The 21,268-nt window shown below is 36.9% G+C and overlaps 2 protein-coding genes and 1 pseudogene across 2 annotated transcripts; 1 reads left to right on the forward strand and 2 right to left on the reverse strand.

Moving 5' to 3' along the window:
- OR56B2FP (olfactory receptor family 56 subfamily B member 2F, pseudogene) lies at positions 5,602-6,518 on the reverse strand (annotated as a pseudogene).
- LOC525863 (histone H4) lies at positions 15,617-16,011 on the forward strand. The gene has a single exon (XM_002693197.6). The coding sequence runs from the start codon at positions 15,651-15,653 to the stop codon at positions 15,960-15,962; it is 312 nt and encodes a 103-aa protein (XP_002693243.1). The 5' UTR covers positions 15,617-15,650; the 3' UTR covers positions 15,963-16,011.
- Positions 16,012-18,456: 2,445 nt separating this feature from the next.
- On the reverse strand, positions 18,457-19,416 carry OR56B2C (olfactory receptor family 56 subfamily B member 2C). The gene has a single exon (XM_002693198.1). The coding sequence runs from the start codon at positions 19,414-19,416 to the stop codon at positions 18,457-18,459; it is 960 nt and encodes a 319-aa protein (XP_002693244.1).
- Positions 19,417-21,268: the final 1,852 nt, after the last annotated feature.

Below are 21,268 nucleotides of genomic sequence, written 5' to 3' on the forward strand. Positions count from 1 at the left end.
AGATTTATGGCCCAGGATGTGATCTATCCTGGAGAAGGTTCCATGTGCACTTGAGAAAAAGGTGAACTTCATTGTTTTGGGATGAAATGTCCTATAGATATCAATTAGGTCTAACTGGTCTATTGTATCGTTTAACGTTTGTGTTTCCTTGTTAATTTTCTGTTTAGTTGATCTATCCATAGGTGTGAGTGGGGTATTAAAGTCTCCCACTATTATTGTGTTATTGTTAATTTCTCCTTTCATACTTGTTAGCATTTGTCTTACATACTGCGGTGCTCCCGTGTTGGGTGCATATATATTTATAATTGTTATATCTTCTTCTTGGATTGATCCTTTGATCATTAGGTAGTGACCATCTTTGTGTCTTTTCACAGCCTTTGTTTTAAAGTCTATTTTATCTGATATAAGTATTGCTACTCCTGCTTTCTTTTGGTCCCTATTTGCATGAAAAATCTTTTTCCAGCCCTTCACTTTCAGTCTGTATGTGTCCCCTGTTTTGAGGTGGGTCTCTTGTAGGCAACATATGTAGGGGTCTTGTTTTTGTATCCATTCAGCCAGTCTTTGTCTTTTGGTTGGGGCATTCAACCCATTTACATTTAAGGTAATTACTGATAAGTATGATCCCGTTGCCATTTACTTTATTGTTTTGGGTTCGAGTTTATACACTGTTTTTGTGTTTCCTGTCTAGAGAATATCCTTTAGTATTTGTTGGAGAGCTGGTTTGGTGGTGCTGAATTCTCTCAGCTTTTGCTTGTCTGAGAAGCTTTTGATTTCTCCTTCATATTTGAATGAGATCCTTGCTGGGTACAATAATCTGGGCTGTAGGTTATTTTCTTTCATCACTTTAAGTATGTCTTGCCATTCCCTCCTGGCTTGAAGAGTTTCTATTGAAAGATCAGCTGTTATCCTAATGGGAATTCCCTTGTGTGTTATTTGTTGTTTTTCCCTTGCTGCTTTTAATATTTGTTCTTTGTGTTTGATCTTTGTTAATTTGATTAATATGTATCTTGGGGTGTTTCGCCTTGGGTTTATCCTGTTTGGGACTCTCTGGGTTTCTTGGACTTGGGTGATTATTTCCTTCCCCATTTTAGGGAAGTTTTCAACTATTATCTCCTCAAGTATTTTCTCATGGTCTTTCTTTTTGTCTTCTTCTTCTGGGACCCCTATGATTTGAATGTTGTAGCATTTAATATTGTCCTGGAGGTCTCTGAGTTTGTCCTCATTTCTTTTAATTCGTTTTTCTTTTATCCTCTCTGATTCATTTATTTCTACCATTCTATCTTCTAATTCACTAATCCTATCTTCTGCCTCTGTTATTCTACTATTTGTTGCCTCCAGAGTGTTTTTAATTTCATTTATTGCATTATTTATTTTATATTGACTCTCTTTTATTTCTTCTAGGTCCTTGTTAAACTTTTCTTGCATCTTCTCAATCTTTGTCTCCAAGCTATTTATCTGTGATTCCATTTTGATTTCAAGATTTTGGATCAATTTCACTATCATTATTCGGAATTCTTTATCAGGTAGATTCCCTATCTCTTCGTCTTTTGTTTGGTTTGGTGGGCTTTTATCCTGTTCCTTTGTCTGCTGGGTATTCCTCTGTCTCTTCATCTTGTTTAAATTGCTGAGTTTGGGGTGTCCTTTCTGTATTCTGGCAGTTTGTGGAGTTCTCTTTATTGTGGCGTTTCCTCACTGTGTGTGGGTTTGTACAGGTGGCTTGTCAAGGTTTCTTGGTTAGGGAAGCTTGTGTTGGTGTTCTGGTGAGTGGAGCTGTATTTCTTCTCTCTGGAGTGCAATGAAATGTCCAGTAATGAGTTATGGGATGTCTATGGTTTTGGGATGACTTTGGGCTGCCGGTATCTTGGAGCTCAGGGCTGTGTTCCTTGCTGCTGGAGAATTTGCTTGGTATGTCTTGCCCTGAAACTTGTTTCACTCAGAGAGGTTTACAGCATTATATGAAGAAGAGAAGAGTGAGGAGGGAGTTAGAGGTGACCCGAATGAGATGAGGTGGAGTCAATAGAGGAGAGAGTGGGCTATTCAGTAATCTCTTCCTTATGTGCACTCTACAACTGGACCGCTCAGAGTTGTTCACAGAGTTATACAGAAAAGAGAAGAAGGAAGAAGGTGGCAGAGGTGGCCAGGAGGATAAATGGGGGGAATGAAAAGGAGGGAGACAGATCCAGCCAGTAATCAGTTCCCTAAGTGTTCTCCACCGTCTGGAACACACAGAAATTCACAGAGTTGGGTAGAGTAGAGAGGGGTTAGGGAGGAGACACAAGCGACCTAGTGGAGAAAAAGGAGAGTCCAAAGGGAGAGGGAGCAGTTAAGTCGGTAATCTTGCTCCCTAGTGAAAAATGGGTACTGAAGATTGGGTTCTTAAAGGTACAAAATTGGTAACAAATACATAAAAGCAAAAATTTAAAATCTAGAGTAGAGTTTGGAATTTCAAAAATACGATGTTAAAGAAAAGAAGAAGGAAAAGAAAGAGAGAAAAAACGAACAAACAAAAACAAACAAGGTCGCAAAAATTATTCAGAAAATTTAGGTACAAAATTGATAACTAATACCAAAAAGCAAAAGTTAAAAATCTAGAGTAGAGTTTGGAATTTCAAAAATACAATGTTAAAAAAAGAAGAAGAAAAAGAAAGAGAGAGAGAAAAAACAAACAAACAAGAACAAGGTCGCATACATTATATGAAAAAAAAAAATACAGGTACAAAATTGATAACAAATACCAAAAAGCATAAATTAAAAATCTAGAATAGTTTGGAATTTCAGATATACAATGTTATTTAAAAGAAGAAGAGAAAGAAACAGAGAAAAAGAAAAAATAAAAAAGGGTCACAGAAATTATATAAAAACAAAAACAAACAAAAAAAAACCTATAGGTACAAAATTGATAACAAATACTAAAAAGCTAAAATTAAGAATCTAGAGTAGAGTTTGGAATTTCAAAAATACAATGTTAAAGAAAAGAAGGAAAAAGAAAAAAAAAGGTCAAAAAATTATTAAAAAAATATATATGAAGTTTGCTTTAAAAAAATAGGGTCTTTTTTTTTTTTTTTTTTTGCAAAGTGGTTATAAAAGTGCAAATTAAAGGAATAATAGAGGACTTAAATTTTTTTTTTTTTAATAGGCTCACTTGTTCAGTCGCACTGAGGGGAGGTAGGGAGGGATGCTGCAACCAAATAACACTGGCGTGTGCTCGCAGTGCCTCAGCCTCACTGGGTCTGCCCCCAGTTCACGGCGCGTGTAGCCTCTCTGCCCACGCTGCTCAGGCTCTAGGTTGCTCCGCCACTAACTATCCGCGGCCCGCCCTGGGCTGCCTGTACTTCCCAGGTCCAAGCCGCTCAGGTTCAGGCACTCGGGTAGTCCTCAGAGGCACAGACTCTCAGTTGGGCCTGCGTTTTGTGCCCTTCCCAGATCCGAGCAGCTCAGGTGATGAGGTGTTTTGCGCGCGCGATTGCTGCGACTTATCGCCTCCCCACCGCTCGGTTATCTAGTTGTGCACCAGCACACCTTCTCAGGCAGATGTTGACCGTCCAGACCCCCAAGAAGTTTTAGTTAGCAAAGAAGCCTGCTTACAGTTTTATAGATAATGTCTCTCTGGGGCTGCGATTGTCCCCTTCCGGCTCTGGCTGCCTATCACCGGAGGGGGATGGTCTGCCGCCGGCTATCTCTGTTCAGTCCTTTATTCCGTGCGTGGGCCTGGTGGTGTCATAGGTTAGGGCTGGCTTTTCGCGTGGTAGATATCCCACAGTCTGCTTTGCTAGCCCAAATTATTTCGCTCAGATAGTGCTCGGGGTATTCAGGCCAGATTCTTGCGATGCAGGCCGCGCCGCGCCTCCCTGCCCAGCCCCTGCTTGCTAATGGCGTATGCAGGCGTCTGCGCTGCATCTCCGCTGGGGGAGTTACCGTAGGGCTCGCAATGTGGGGGTTTTAATTATTTATTTTTCCTCCCTGTTATGTTGACCTCTGTGCGTCCAAAGCTCGGCACAGATTCAGCAGTGAGAAGGTTTCCTGGTGTTTGGAAACTTCTTTCTTTTTAAGACTCCCTTCCCGAGTCGGAACTCCGTCCCTCCCTCTTTTGTCCCTTTTTTTGTCTTTTATATTTTTCCCTACCTCCTTTCGAAGACTTGGGTTGCTTTTCTGGGTGCCTGATGTCCTCTGCTGGCTTTCAGAAGTTGTTTTGTGGAATTTACTCGGCGTTTAAATGTTCTTTTGATGAATTTGTGGGGGAGAAAATGTTCTCCCTGTCCTACTCCTCTGCCATCTTAGCTCCTCCTCCCACTTTTAGTACTTTTAAAATGTTGTGCAACCATCACCAATATCTGATTTCAGGACATTTCAATTGCATAAAAAGAAAACTCCATAACCATTAATCAGTCACCACCTATGGATCTATTCCTCTGATCCCTTCCAACATCTAGTATGTTTTTTGATTCACTGGATTATCTATGCCAGTAATTGATTTGATGGAACTGAAATCATATTGCAGTGATCTTTAGTGTTTGCTTTTTAAAATTAGCATAGTGTTTGCAAAGTTCATCTGTGAAAGGGCATACATCTGTACTTCATCCTTTCATGAATGAATAATAATCCTTATTATGGGTATGCTTCACTTTGTTTATCCATTAAAGAAATGATGGATATTTGAATTCTTTCCAATTTTTCACTAATAATGATGCTATGAATATTTGTGTATAAATGTTGTTGCTACTCTTGTATTAAGTTATTCTGCTTATATACTTAGGAGTTTAATTTCTGTCATATGGTAATTGTGTTTCAAACTTTGTGTAATTGTCTAACAGTTTCTCACACCTCAATGTGATTTTTACATACCCTCTAGTATATATAAGAAGTTTAATGTTTCCAGAAAATTGCCAATCTCTGTTAAATTAAAATATACAGCCATTTTATTGTATATAGTGGTATCTTGTGGTTTTGATTTGAATTCAGTGATGCTCAGCATCTTTTCATATGTGTGTTGGATGTTGCACATCTTTATAGAAACGTCTATTGGAGTCCGTTTTCCATTTAAAGAATAGAAGACACATTAGAAAGCAAGGATGCAAATATCTAGAATAAGTTGTACTCTATTAGTAATTGCATGAAATGTACATGCGTTCAGTTCAGTTCAGTTCAGTCACTCTGTGGTGTCCGACTCTTTGCGACCCCATGAATCGCAGCATGCCAGGCCTCCCTGTCCATGAGTTAGACACTCTCATTAAAAAGAAAAGATTGTCAGATATCTACTCTAACCATCCCTATACAACATTGTCCAGAATTTCTAGCCAGGGCAGCGAGATACAAAAATGAAATGTATATTCCATTTGTCTCACCCTGGCTTCCTTGATTCAGTCTGCATAATTGTGCTATTGTTCTTTTTTTTTTTTTTTCTTTTGGATGAAGGTCTTTCTTGACAAACATGATAAAGTATTAGTTTCACTCCTTTTTTTGAAATTTCATTAATTGCGTGTGATTCCTTATATTAATTAAAAATGGTTTGTATTCCTTAGAACTTCTGTCATCTGGAGTCCTTGAGAATGTAATGAACACAGATGAAGGAAAATTTGAAAGATGTGCATCCTCTCCAAGTTAGTTGTCTTTGAAGTCCAGTTTAAGAAGTTTATATAAGCCCTGTCTGAGCTCCTTGTTCTTGAGTGCATAGACCATGGGATTGAGGGCAGGAGGAATAACATTATGGAGTACATTGAGTAGAACTGGGATGAGGGGAACTGTCATTGCTGCACTGTGGGTGATAGAAATGACAATAATGACTGTGTAGAAGAAAAGAATTAGGATGAGGTGGGAAGTGCAGGTACTTAAGGCCTTGGATGCAGATTCTGCTGAGTTCAACTTCAAAACAGATTGAAGTATCAAGGCATATGATAAAATAATCAAACCCAAATCACTTCCCATGAGTGTCCATGCCAGAAGTAGCTGGTAGATACTCTTGACTGTCTTGTCATCATCACAAGATAGGCTAGTGACTCCAAGATTTGAGCAAAGACAGTGCTCAATCTGGTTCTTTGAGCAGTACTGTCTCTGAGCTGCAAACACAGGAATTGGGATAGTAGTTAGGCTATTCCTGAGCGCCATGAACACAGTTGCTTTGACCACAAAGGAGCCAGTAATTATCGATGGATAGCATAGTGGTCAACAAATGGCTACATATCTATCTATAGCCATGCAAACAAAGATGCCTGATTCCATGGCCACAAAACAGTGTATAGCATACATCTGTATAAAGCACTGAGGGAAACTGATGGCTTTTGAATTAAACCACAAGATTGCCAAAATCTTGGGCATGATGGTGGTAGCCAGACCCATGTCTACTACAGCCAGGATGCCCAGGAAATAATACCTAGGCTGGTGCAATGTTGCCTCCTTATTGATAATGATCAAGATAAGGATGTTGGCGCTGAGAGCTAAGAGGTAGAGCAGAGCCAGGGGCAGGGTAGCCAGTGTTGCCAGCTGTGAATGCCTGGGAATCCCAAAAGAATGAACTCAGAGACCTGGAACTTTGGGCTGTTGAAGTTGCTGAGATCCTGGGACTTCACTAAGTGAAGAAGTAGAGAGTTATTTTCTTAATAATTTCTCTGACTGACAATATTTGAAAAGGCATTATCCAGGTTCATAATATCAAAGATATCATAATATCAAAGAACATCAAAGGAGAATTCATTATCTTTATTATTCTCATTGTAGCACTAACATTTCTTGGACAAACAGGAACTGTGGTAACACATTCTTTATTGTCAACTTGGCTAATGATCAGAAAAATGATATATATAGGCAAGTCATATTTTTCCACCTCTCATAGCAGAGGACTAGAACATTAAAGGAAATCAGGACCTTGTCATGATCTTCAGTCTTGTAAGTCATGGAAGTTGGACAAGATGAAAGTCCTCTGAAAGTAGTCTATTTCCTGACTGACTTTGCTAATGGGTTGTTTTCTGTAGAGACCAAATAAATAGTCTCAGAGTAGTGGATTTTATGCATGTAGTCATTTTAGATAAAATATTAGTCTATATTTAATAAATTAAAAAAAACCTACTTTTCAAGGATTTGAGAATGAATACATTTGAATCAGTTCTAATGAGGTGGATGAAACTGGAGCCTATTATACAGAGTGAATTAAGCCAGAAAGAAAAACACCAATACAGTATATTAACACATATATATGGAATTTAGAAAGATGGTAGTGATAACCCTGTATGCGAGACAGCAAAAGAGACACAGATGTATAGAACAGTCTTTTGGACTCTGTGGGAGAGGGAGAGGGTGGGATGATTTGGGAGAATGGCATTGAAACATTTATAATATCATATAAGAAATGAATCGCCAGTCCAGGTTCGATGCTGGATACAGGATGCTTGGGGCTGGTGCACTGGGACGACCCAGAGGGATGGTATGGGGAGGGAGGAGGGAGGGGGGTTCAAGATGGGGAACACGTTACACCCATGGTGGATTCATGTTGATGTATGGCAAAACCAATACAATATTGTAAAGTAATTAACCTCCAATTAAAATAAATAAATTTATATAAAAAATAAAATAAATAAATAAAATGATTTTTCTACTCTAAAAATAAAATAAAGTACTCAGAAATGTCATTACTTTGAATTAAAATATATGAGTTCACGTAGCATATCTGTTTTATAGCAAGAAAAATGATGTCTAAAATGTTAACAATCTGTGTAAAACCAAGCAACAATGAAAGAGAGAAAAATGGCTTGGAAATCTCAGTATGTTTAAGCCCAGTTGTCTCTTCTTTTGAGTAATTTTTCCCTATTCCAACATCTATTTGCTTCTTAGAGTAGTGTAGACATTCACATTATAACTATTAAAGCAGACAAAAAAACAAATAAAAGAAACTAACCAAACTGGTGAGTTTGAGGTAAATATTTTTTCAGAAGTTCTGCTAAAATCAAGTAACCCTATATCTAATACCCTTCCTACATATGATATTTGTTAGTGTTTTATTGTAAAATGGAAACGATACTGTTTATATGTATTTATACCAGATGTGTTAATTATTATTTACTTTCCTTTAAGAATTTCATATATTAAAGATATAAGTACAGAATATTTTTAAAATTTTGTTGAGAGTTATAGTTTAAACAGAGGAACAGTGTTGATGTAAACTTTGTGGGTATATTTAGCTTAACCCAGATAATGGCATTCTATTCTATTCAAAACATAACAGACTCTGGAAATTAATGAAGAAGATGGAACTATAAATTTTTATCTTAATGAAATACAGCAAACAGTATTTTACCAAATATTCTAAACATCAAATTAAAAATATTTGAGTTTGAAATGAAGGGATAAATTTAATACATCTTTCTAAAACTGTCAAGATCCTATAGTAATCTAGAGAGATACTCTATAGGCAATTGTTACAGTGACTTCAATCTGGCATTTTAACACCCAAATCTGAACAGAAAAATGATCTTAAGCATGATATATGGGTTCTTAATAGTGAGATTGCTTCATCAACTTAGAGCAACGAAATAGCTTTCACTTTACTAAAATGAGCAATTAGAAAGCCTGTTTTTATTGTCTAAAGAAGGAAAAAAAGACGTGTTAAAGCCTAGATCATTAAGTTAGTATATATATCTCCTGAAGAAACCAAGGCATGATGTATTTGCTATTTATATTACTGGTTTATTCTGAGAGACTGACACTGAACAGGCACTCAGTATATATTAGTTATGTAAATAAATATTGAAGGAGGATTATACAGGTTACATGTTCATGATTTTTTGTATTATTGATGAGGAGGTTAGAGCCATTGACAGATGAGTATGTTAAATATGTAAAGGAACAATAGTAGGGTGGGCGGAGCAGAAATAATCATGTCAAACAATAAAGGGTTAGAAGAAATAATGACTATTTTATCAGAGCCAAATGAAGCAAAAAATAAAACCATGAATATTAGAAAAAAAACATGAAAAAGACAACTCACACATATCTCTAAACACAATAATTGCTGTGGAGTATGCTTGTTGATTAAAATAGGCTTTCTGAGGTTAAATTTTAAAAAGTTATATAGTATTTATTTTAAAAATCACTTAAAATACAAAGTTTGAAAACAAATATATAGAATGAAAAAAATTCTTAAATAAAACTAAATAAAACTTAAATAAACTTAAATAAAACTAGTGATATCAACATTGGATATTTTAGAGAAAATAATTCAGTTAAAATGATAATTACACAATGATGAGAGGAATGGTTCAACAAAACAATATAGTATTTGTGCCTTGCCTGAATCTAAACACATAACTTCAACCTGAAAGAAATACAAGTAGAGAATTAAAAGTCAAAATTAAGGTAAAAAATTTAAAAATACTATTTCTTAAAATGAATGGGTAATCCTAAAATGGCAATGATATAGATTTGACAGCACTAACAGCAATTTTGTACTAAAAAGTTTATGTATAAACCTACACAAAAAAATATGAGATTACAGAGGATTTTAAGCATAAAAGTAAGCCATGCTCTGATTATAAGTGAGAAGTAAAAAAGAATGAATTATATATTTACAAGACAGAGACCGACTCAAAGATCTTGAAATCAAGCTTTATAGGTACTTAAAGGGAAAAGGAGAAGTCAATGGCACCCCACTCCAGTACTCTTGCCTGGAAAATCAAATGGATGGAGAAGCCTGGTGGGCTGCAGTCCATGGGGTCGCTAAGAGTCGGACATGACTGAAGCGACTTAGCAGCAAAGGAGGAATGTGGGAGGAAGGGATAAATGGAGAGATTGGAATTAAAATACACATATTATTATATACAAAAGGGCTTCCCTGGTGGCTCAGCTGGTAAAGAATCTGCCTGCAATGCAGGAGACCCTGGTTCAATTCCTTGGTCAGGAAGATATCCCAGAGAAAGGATATACCCACTCCAGTATTTTTGGGCTTCCCTGGTGGCTCAGATGGTAAAAAATCTTCCTGCAATGTGGGAGACCAGGGTTCGATCCCTGGGTTGCGAGGATCCTCTGGAAGAGGACACGGTAACCCACTCCAGTATTCTTGCCTGGAGATTCCGCACACACTTGAGAGCCTGGTGGGCTACAGTCCATAGCGTCGCAGAGTCGGACATGACTGAATGACTAAGCACAGTACTGCACTATATATAAAACAGACAACTAACAAGTACCTATTTATAGCACAGAGAACTCTACTCAATAATCTCTAATAACCTATATGGGAAAAAAATCTGAAAAAGAATATATATATAGTATTGTCCCATGTGGGGCTAATGGTAAAGAACCCACCTGCCAATGCAGGAGACTCAGGAAAGATGCAGTTTTGATACCTGGGTTGGGAAGATCGCCTGGAGGAGGAATGGCAAACTACTCCAGTATTCTTGCCTGTAAAATTCCATGCACAGAGGAGCCTGGTAGGCCCCAATCCGTGGGGTCGCAAAGAGTCAGACGCCACTGTGCGCCAACACTTTTATATATATGTGTAATTGATTCAGTTTGCTGTACACCTGAAGCTAACAGACATTGTAAATCAACTATACTTCAATAAAAATATGAAAAAACCATCTGATTTGAAAAAACAAGAATTAACATAATAAAGATCACAAATCAAAACTTTAAAAAAAATCGATATCAAAGAGACAAAATATTATAAATGCATATATATGAAAAGCTTTAGTAACAATATGAAATAATAAATGGATCAAATGTAAATAATAATGAAAATCACAAAAGGTAATGAATAGTAAAACGATGAGAAACAAAACTTGAGAGATATAGTTAAACTGATATCTCATGCATCTATAACCTAAAAGAGTATATTACAAACAAAAATGTTTATGCTTTAGAATAATTACTTCATACAGGAATTCAAATAACTATCTTCAGTATGGGCTTCCTTGGTGGCTCTGTGGTAAAGAATCGCCTACCAATACAGGAGATGCGGGTTTCATCCCGAATCAGGAAGATTCCCCTGAAAATTATATGGCAACTCACTCCAAAATTCTTGCCTGGGATATCCCATAGATATAGAAGCCTGGCGGGCTACAGTCCATGGAGTCACAAAAGAGTCAGACACGACTTGGTGACTAAACAATAGCAACAAACTTAAATATAAAGAGAGAAAACAGAATAAAAATAAAACGTTAAACTACTGGAATTTTTAAAAATTTAACAAGAAATCTAAAGAATGAAAGATTTTATTAAAGAGAGTCATAAACTACTAAGAAAGTATTCAATTGAAAACAAAGGTAAAAAATTGGGACATGGCATGTAAAAATTGTTTTATAATGCTGTACAATGAAATGAATCATTTTATGACTCAAGATTGAACATTTAGGGTTTGTAAAATATTTTAAAGTTGTAATATTTTAAAAACTTATTTTATAACTAACAAAAATATTTTATTAGTTGTAATTCATTACATTAAAAAAATTAAGGGAAAATGTATGTAGGGTACTGTAAAAGGTATATTGGATATTTTTATGTCTTCCACTCATTTTTGGGGGGGAGGGGGTAAAATAGACACAGACGTGAGAGTGTTAGTTGATCAGTCATGTCCTACTCTTGAGTCCGACCCTTTGCAACCCCTGGGACTGCAGCTCCTTTGTCCATGGGTTTCCCAGGCAATAAAACTGGAGTGAGTAGACATTCCCTTCTCCAGGGCATCTTCTAGACCCAGGGTTGCATTGCAGGCAGAATCTTTACCATCTGAGCCACCAGAGAAGCCCCCAAATAGGCATAAAACAAGATTTATTATCTTAACTATTTTTAAGGGTACAGTTCAGTGCCGATAGATATATTTCCCTTCTATAACCATTACCATCATTCATCTCCTGACTCTTTCCATCTTGTAAAACTGAAATCCTGTACTATCAAAAAATAACTCTACATTCTCTCGTCCTCAAATCCCCTAGAAACTATCATTACATTTTTTATCTTTATGATTTTGACCCTTCAAAATATCAGAGTGGAATCACAGAGCATTTGTCTTTTCCTTACTGGCGTTATATCCTCAAGTTTTATCCTTTGTGTAGCACATTACAGAATTCCCTCCCTTTTTAAAGATAAATAACATTCCACCGTGTGTGTGTGTGTGTGTGTGTGTGTGTGTGTGTTTATTTTGTGTGTATAACACATTTCTATTATCCATTTATTGATTGCTGGACAGGGGATTCTTCCATGCTTTAGCTATTGTGAATAATGCTGCTATAAACATGGGTGTACAAATATGTATTCAAGACCTTGTTTTCAATTATTTTGGATATATAGTCAAAGGTGGAATTGCTGGATTATATGGTAAACTTATTTTAAAATTTTTGAGAAACTGCTTTCTGCTAAATTTTTCTGTGAACTAAATTTCTCTAAAATATAAAGTATATTAAAAAACTTTTTAAATTTTAAAGGAAAAATCAATATGGCAAGATATATCAGTGAGATGTTTGATTTTATCTATTTATTCTTACAAATTAAATTTAAACCAGGCAAAAAGGGAACTTTTGTAATATTCATTATACAGCAAAATTTAAAAATTACCTATTTAAGGAACAAGGCCTCCCTGATAACTCATTTGGTCAAGAATCTGCCTGTAATGCAAGAGATTCTGGTTCAATTCCTGGGTCAAGAAGATCTGCTGGAGATGGATAGGCAACTCACTCCAAGTATTCTTGGGCTTCCCTTGTGGCTCAGCTGGTAAGAAATCCACCTGCAATGCAGGGGACCTTGGTTCTATCCTTGGATTGGGAAGGTCCCCTGGAGAAGACTACCCATTCCAGTATTCTGGCCTGGAGAATTCCATGGGGTGCCCATCATCTCAATTCCTATTCAATATAATTGAGATCTAAAAGTAATGGATTTGTAAGAACATACGCACACACTCCCAGCTTGCAGCTTAGAAAATGTAATGACCTAGAAAAAATACCAAAAAATTTTAGGACAAAGCTTTTTATTTATTTTTTTTTTAAATTTTATTTTATTTTTAAACTTTACATAATTGTATTAGTTTTGCCAAATATCAAAATGAATCCGCCACAGGTATATATGTGTTCCCCATCCTGAACCCTCCTCCCTCCTCCCTCCCCATACCATCCCTCTGGGTCATCCCAGTGCACTAGCCCCAAGCATCCAGTATCGTGCATCAAACCTGGACTGGCAACTCGTTTCTTACATGATATTTTACATGTTTCAATGCCATGTATAGAACAGTCTTATGGACTCTGTTGGAGAGGGAGAGGACAAAGCTTTTTAAACATGAAAAATGGTTTGGAAAACTGGATTATGTTTATTTATCCACTGATATGTGCTAAATATTAATATTCCATCTTGCCTGGAGAGTAGGAGAAATTATGTCCTTTCAATTATACACTTGAATGTGTTATTCTTTCAGTTCAGCAAAAATTCAAATATTTTTGATGAAAATGTAGCTCTATGTGGTCCTATGAATGGAAAATTTGATTAAGCCTCTAGGATCCTCTGTTCTAATCTATAAAATAATATTCATTTCTAGCTACAGGGGTTGGGAGAAGAATTAAGTTATATTCAAATCCTTAGTTACAGTACTTGTAAGGCAGAATGACAATTAAATATTTATATAGTCAATTTAAATGGGGTCCTAAATATCTGTTTCCTCAGTCAAGACAGTACCCATCAAGATCTGATACCATGATATTTCATAGAAGTCAAAAAGGTAAGAAAAAAAAGTGCGTGATTATCCACAGAAACTCAGTGGAATTGGAGCATGATGGCTTCAGATACAGCCAGCTAAAATGTGGGCTTGGAAAATTTCATGAAAAATTTTACAGATAAAAAGTAATAAAATTAAGAAAACACTGGATATGACTCTAAAGAATATTGATATTAATATACTTTACCATAATTTTTTTATATATCAGGACATAGTGATTATGGAAAATTCTAATATTTTGACATGTCAAGGTCAAAAACATATTTCAATATTTAGGTTAATTTCACACAGAGTGCACTTCATAATTTCTATAGCGACACTGAAGGATTATTACACAGATACTCCCATCACAAATGAATCCTTCTACAAGACAACCCCAAATTGCTGCAAAAGATGAAAAGACTGGCTCTGGCCCCAACAATGTACTTACAGTGGGGGTACTGTACTTGACTCATCTTAAGTAGGAAGTATTGTACTCAACTTGTATAGTCAAATTTCAGTATACTAGCAACTGGCTTACAACTAATGCAGATGGATTCTAGATTGTAAGACAGATGGGTTCAGGATGGGGAACACATGTATACCTGTGGTGGATTCATTTTGATATTTGGCAAAACTAATAAACTAATGTAAAGTTTAAAAATAAAATAAAATAAAAAAAACAGCAAAAAAAAAAAAAAAAAGACAGATGGAGATAAACTCAAGGGGCCTACTGTAATGGAAAGAAAGCCAATTCCCTGGAGTTGTAAACGCTAAGTCAGACTGACATAGTCAAATCCAGGTGAATGTGGTAATTAGGGATAAGTATTAATGTCTTGCCATTTAGCTAACTTCCTAATTTGAGTTTGATGCACTTTTATTAAAACAAGCACAAATGTGTTGAAATATCTATGTTTTAGAATAGCTTTGTCTTTATAGAAAGCCTTTTGGAAAAAAATTTTGAAGGAAAAGTGGAATGTGATATCTCTTCCTCCTTGCATATGTACTTTAAGTTTTATATATACAGAAATTGCAGAGGGATTCTCTCTCAATTTGTCTCTCTAGAACTGGTCCAATTTTAAATGGAAGAAGAGCATCCAAAAGTAATTGGCTTGGTGAGCTCTCAGTATAAGTAAATGAGAAACTACCTGAAAACAGACTTGACATTCTTGCACCATGTTGCACGTAACTCAGAAAAATAACTACCGAAAAATAAATAATGGAATAAAATAGAAAGCTCAGAGATAAATCCATGCACATATGGACACCTTATCTTTGACAAAGGAGGCAAGAATGTACAATGGATTAAAGACAATCTCTTTAACAAGTGGTGCTGGGAAAACTGGTCACCACTTGTAAAAGAATGAAACTAGAACACTTTCTAACACCACACACAAAAGTAAACTCAAAATGGATTAAAGATCTCAACGTAAGACCAGAAACTATAAAACTCCTAGAGGAGAACATAGGCAAAACTCTCCGACATACATCACAGCAGGATCCTCTATGACCCACCTCCCAGAATATTGGAAATAAAAGCAAAAATAAACAAATGGGACCTAATTAAACTTAAAAGCTTCTGTTGGCACATTTTTAAATGTATATTTTCTATGTGTGTTTTAGTCAGTCATGTCTGACTCTTTGTGACCCCACATAGTGTATCTGCCAGGGTCCTCTGCCCATGGAATTCTCCAGGCAAGAATACTGGAGTGGTTTGCCATGACTTCCTCCAGGGGATCTTCCAGTGATTGAACTCAGATCTCCTACATTGCAGTTGCTTCTTACCATCTGAGCTACCAGGGAAGCCCATGTATTTGCTATATGTATATACTGGAAAAGGAAATGGCAACCCACCCCAGTATTCTTTTCCGGAGAATCCCATGGACAGAGGAGCCTGGCAGGCTACTATCCATGAGGTCACAAGAGTCAGATACGACTTAGCGACTAAAGAGAAAGAGACAGAGTTGCTGTTGGGTTTACTTTTCGTGAAACCATGTCTGGACGCGGCAAAGGCGGCAAAGGTCTGGGGAAAGGCGGCGCTAAGCGCCACCGTAAGGTTCTGCGCGACAACATCCAGGGCATCACTAAACCTGCTATCCGCCGCCTGGCTCGTCGTGGTGGTGTGAAGCGCATCTCTGGGCTCATCTACGAAGAGACCCGCGGGGTCCTAAAAGTGTTTCTGGAGAACGTGATCCGGGACGTGGTCACCTACACCGAGCATGCCAAGCGGAAGACAGTCACCGCTATGGACGTGGTCTACGCTCTCAAGCGCCAGGGCCGTACTCTCTACGGCTTTGGCGGTTAAGCTTTCCAGTTTGCTCTCAGGAGCTTGATTTCAACCAAAGGCCCTTTTCAGGGCCAAAAAAAAAAAAAAAAGAGAAAGAGACAAATGTATATACATGGGCTTCTGTATTGACAAAAGTTCTGGTAATACCTACCGAAAAATAAATTGTACCATTTTAAATTGATGTTAAATGATAAGTAAATTATTTTAACCACTTTCCATATATAGAGAGAGACATATATACATACATAAAGACACAGAACAGTCTTTTTTTTTGCATTTTATCATTTTTTTATTGAGGTGAAATTCACATGCCACATAAAATAGCACTCAAAAATGCAAAACTGAGTACCCTTTGGTACATTCAAAGTGCTGCACAACCGTCAGCACAATACTGTTTCAAAACATTTCCATTACCTCTGTGGCATTAATCAGTAACTGCTTATTAATTTGTCACTTCTCTTCTTACCAAGGACTATTTTTGTTGTTGTTGTTGTTCAATGGATTCCCTCTTCTGGAGATTTGATGTAATTGAAAGCATGCAACTTGTAGCCTTTAGTGTCTGTCTTTTTTATTTAGCATGCTTTTTTCAAATTTTATTTATGCAAGAATATGTATCAGAACTTCATCCTTTTTATGGATGAATAATAATTCCTGAAATGGATATGCTTAATATTGTTTATCTATTAAACAACTGATATTCAACATTTGACTTCTTTCCACTTTTTGATTAACAGTGATACTATGAACATTTCTACTTAAAATTTTTGCTGCAGCTGTGTTAAGTTGTCTGATTATATGCTTATGAGTTAAATTTCTGAGTCATATGGTAACTACCTTTAAATTGAGTAATTAGTAAAGTTTTTTCCAGAGCACCTGTGTGATTTTTACATACTCTCTATCAATGTATAATAATGCCATGTTTCAAAATATTGTCACAATATTGTCAACATCTGCTAAATTTAAAACAAAATAGTAATCATTTAGAGTGTATATTAATTATCCTAAACTTATTGTGATTATTGTTGTTTTGATTTTAATTTATAAAAATCTTTTCATATATTTGCTGGCATCTCATATTTTCTTTAGAGAAGTGTCTACTCAAGTTTTTTGACCATTTAAAAATGGCAAAACTCCTCAGAAAGAAGCACAAATATCTGGAGCAGTTTGTGTTGCTCAGTTGTTAAATCATGTCTGGCTCTTTGAGACCCTTGAACTGCAGATGCCAGGCTTCCCTGTACTTCACTGTATGCCTGAGTTTGCCCAGACCCATGTCTATTGAGTCGGGGATGCCATTTAATCATTCTTCCTCTGTCACCCCCTCCTCTTCCTGCGCTCGTTCTTTCCCAGCATCAGGGTCTTTTCGAATTAGTCAGTACTAGGCAGCAGGTGGCCAAAGGACTGGAGCTTCAGCTTTAGCACCAGCCTTCTTTACAAGCCAACTCTCCTGTCCATAAGTGACTACCAGAGAAACCATAACTTTGACTATAAGGGCCTAAGTCATCAAAGTGATGTCTTTGCTTTTTAATATGCTGTCTAGTTTTGTCATGGAGCAGGTATATGCTGCTACTGCTAAGTCACTTCAGTCATGTCCGACTCTGTGTGACCCCTTAGACAGCAGCCCACCAGACTCCTCCATCCCTGGGATTCTCTGGGTAAGAGCACTGGAGTGGGTTGCCATTTCCTTCTCCAATGCATGAAAGTGAAAAGTGAAAGTAAAGTCGCTCAGTCATGTCCGACTCTTAGCGACCCCATGGACTGCAGCCTACCAGACTCCTCCATCCATGGGATTTTCCAGGCAGGAGTACTGGATTGGGGTGCCACTGCCTTCTCCGAGGTATATGCTATCAGTAATCAAATAAAATATATATGGATTAAATACTCTCATTAAAAAAGAATAAAATGGCAGATATCTCTTTCAACCATCTCTATTAAACATTGTTGGAGAAGGCAATGGCAACCCAGTCCAGTACTCTTGCCTGGGAAATCCCATGGATGGAGGAGCCTGGTAGGCTACAGTCCATGGAGTCGCGAAGAGTCGGACTCGACTGAGTGATTTCACTTTCACTTTCACTTTTCACTTTCATGAACTGGAGAAGAAAATGGAAACCCACTCCAGTATTGTTGCCTGGAGAATCCCAGGGCTGGGAACCTGGTGGGCTGCCATCTATGGGGTCCCACAGAGTCGGACACGACTGAGGTGACTTAGCAGCAGCATTAAACTTTGTTAGGAAGGTCTATTTAGAGGAACTGGAGACAGAAATGGAGTATATATTCTGTTGTCTTTCTGTGGATTCCTTGAGACAATCAACATCATTGCATTACTCATTTGATGAAGAAATTTATTGAAAAGCAAGATTACTTCATTCTCATTTTGAAGGTTTCATTAATCGCCACTGATTCCTTAAACTAACTGAAAAATGTAGTGTTTCTTAGTTCTTCTTTATCTATAATCTTTGAAGAATGTAATGATTATACACATAGGGAAATTACAAAGTTGAGCATCCTCCCCAAGTTAATTGCCTTTGAAGTCCAGCTTAAGGAGCTTGCATAAGCCCTGTCTGAGCTCCTTGTTCTTGAGTGCATAGACCATAGGATTGAGGGCAGGAGGAATGACGTTGTGGAGTACATTGAGTAGAACTGGGATGAGGGGAAACATCATTGTTGCACTATGGGTGATAGAAATGACAATAACGACTGTGTAGAAAAACAGGATTAGGATGAGGTGGGAAGTGCAGGTACTCAGGGCCTTGGATGTAGCTTCCATTGAGTTCAGTTTCAGTACAGAGTGAAGTATCAAAGCATAGGATACAAGAATCAAACCCAAGTCACTCCCCATGAGTATCCAGGCCAAAAGTAGCTGGTAAACACTGTTGACTGTTCTGTCATCACAGGATAGACTAGTGACACCAAGATTAGAGCACAGACAGTGCTCAATTTGGTTTTTTGAGCAATAGTGTCTCTGAGCCGCCAACACAGGAATTGGGATGGTAGTCAGGCTGTTTCTGAGTGCCATGAGCACAGTAGCTTTGAGCACAAAAGATTTGGTGATGATTGATGAATAACACAGTGGTTGACAAATTGCCACATATCTATCTATAGCCATGCAGACAAAAATGCCTGATTCCATTCCTACAAAGCTATGTATGGCATACATCTGTACAAAGCACTCAGGGAGACCAATGGTCTTCGCATTGAACCACAAGATGGTCAAAATCTTGGGCATGATGGTGGTAGCAAGGCCCATGTCAACCACAGCCAGGATGCCCAGGAAATAATACATAGGCTGGTGCAGTGTTGCCTCTTGATTGATGATGATCAAGATAAGGATGTTTGCACTGAGAGCTAAGAGGTAGAGCAGAACCAGGGGCAGGGATAGCCAGTGCTGCCAGCTGTGAATGCCTGGGAATCCCAAAAGAATGAACTCAGAGACCTGAAACTTTGAGCTGTTGAAATTTCCGAGATCCTGGAACATAATTCACTAAGAAGAAAAACATTCAAGGTTACTATTCTTAATAATCTCTCTGACAGTGTTTGAAGAAGTTACATTCATGGTTTTGTAGGTGTTGTAGGGGAATCCTCTTTTTAAACTCTAATTCCATTACTAACATTCTTTGAAAATGAAGTTTTTGAGAGTGTTAGTCACTCAGTTGTGTCCAACTCTTTGCGAACCCATGGACTGCAGCCCACCAGGCTCTTCTGTCCATAGAATTCTCCAGGCAAGAATACTGGAGTGGGTAGCCATTCACTTCTCCAGGGGATTTTCATGACTGGGGGATTAAACCTGGGGCTCTGGCTTTGCAGGCAGATTAGAAGTATCCAACATTCCTTCGATATTTCTAATTAAACAGGAGCTATTTTAACACATTGAGTATTAAATTATTTATCAAAACACAAACTTCATACCATAAGTTAGTTTGTATTGTTTCATCTTCTCATAACTGAGGAACAGAACTTTAGAGAAAATCATGACTCTGCACATTATCTTCAGCCTACAACTCATGAAAGCTGGAGAAGATGTAGCCTTCTGATATCACAGCCTGCACTCTTGAATTTGTTTTGCTGAATTATTAGAAACTTAATATATGCAAGGAGTATAGAAATTTCTGTGCATGGAGATATTTAAGTAATAGACCAGAATATATGATACTGAAAATAACTCTTATTTCAAGGATTTGAGATTTTGTTAAATAATACTGTGTCCCATTTAATTTTAATTGAAATATATGAAATAATTTAGTGCACATTTTAAGTGAGGAAGCTTTTATCAAAATTTGCTAATGACTCGCCCAAAACTGTAAAAATAAAAGAGAAATGTGATTTAGGAATATCATTGTTATTCAAAACCAATTAATTCTGGTTTTCAGTAACTTTCTCCTACTTGATGTAGTTTTGATTCTTGGAGCACTCCAGATAGCCAAAGTATAAAGAATAAAGCAGGCATTAAAATATTAGTTTGAGGTAAAGATTTTGAAAATCAAATTACTTGAATCACGTTAGTGCTTATCTGTCAAAGTTTATTAATCACTTATACATTTTAATGCAAAAGGGGAAACATATTTCATGATCTGTTTCTCCTGTCTATTATATATTTATTTATATGCTTTCAATAAATTAAATATTAGGGATATATTATCAGGACATAAAATGTTGAAAAATGTGGTTCGAAATAATAGTATGTACAGAACAATAGTGTGAATATAGTCCTGGAAAATATATTCATTCTAATCCAAGTGATACCATTCCATTATACTTATAATAAGATAATGAAGAAGGTCGATTTAAAAAGATATATATTTAGACAAAAATAACAATTCTTTTATATATACTATTTTAATGACCTCTAATTTTAATATTTATTTTTATAGCTTGTATTGTTTTTAATCTTAATATTTGAACTATTTTTCAAATGTCATATGTTCTTTTTTTTAAAAACATTAATGTATTTATTTTATTTTTTTTACTTTACAATATTGTATTGGTTTTGCCATACATCAACATGAATCTGCCATGGGTGTACATGTATTTGCCATCTTGAACACCTCTCCCACCTCCCTCCCTGTACCATACCTCTGGATCATCCCAGTGCACCAGCCCCAAGCATCCTATATCCTGCATTGAACCTGGACTGGCGATTTGTTTCTTATATGATATTATACATGTTTCAATGCCTTTCTCCCAAATCATCCCACCCTCTCCCTCTCCCACAGAGTCCAAAAGACTGTTCTGTACATCTGTGTCTCTTTTGCTGTCTCGCATACAGGGTTATCGTTACCATCTTTCTAAATTCCATATATATGCGTTAGTGTACTGTATTGGTGTTTTTC

This window comes from Bos taurus, chromosome 15 (genome assembly GCF_002263795.3).
Source record: "Bos taurus isolate L1 Dominette 01449 registration number 42190680 breed Hereford chromosome 15, ARS-UCD2.0, whole genome shotgun sequence".
NCBI lineage: Eukaryota > Metazoa > Chordata > Mammalia > Artiodactyla > Bovidae > Bos > Bos taurus.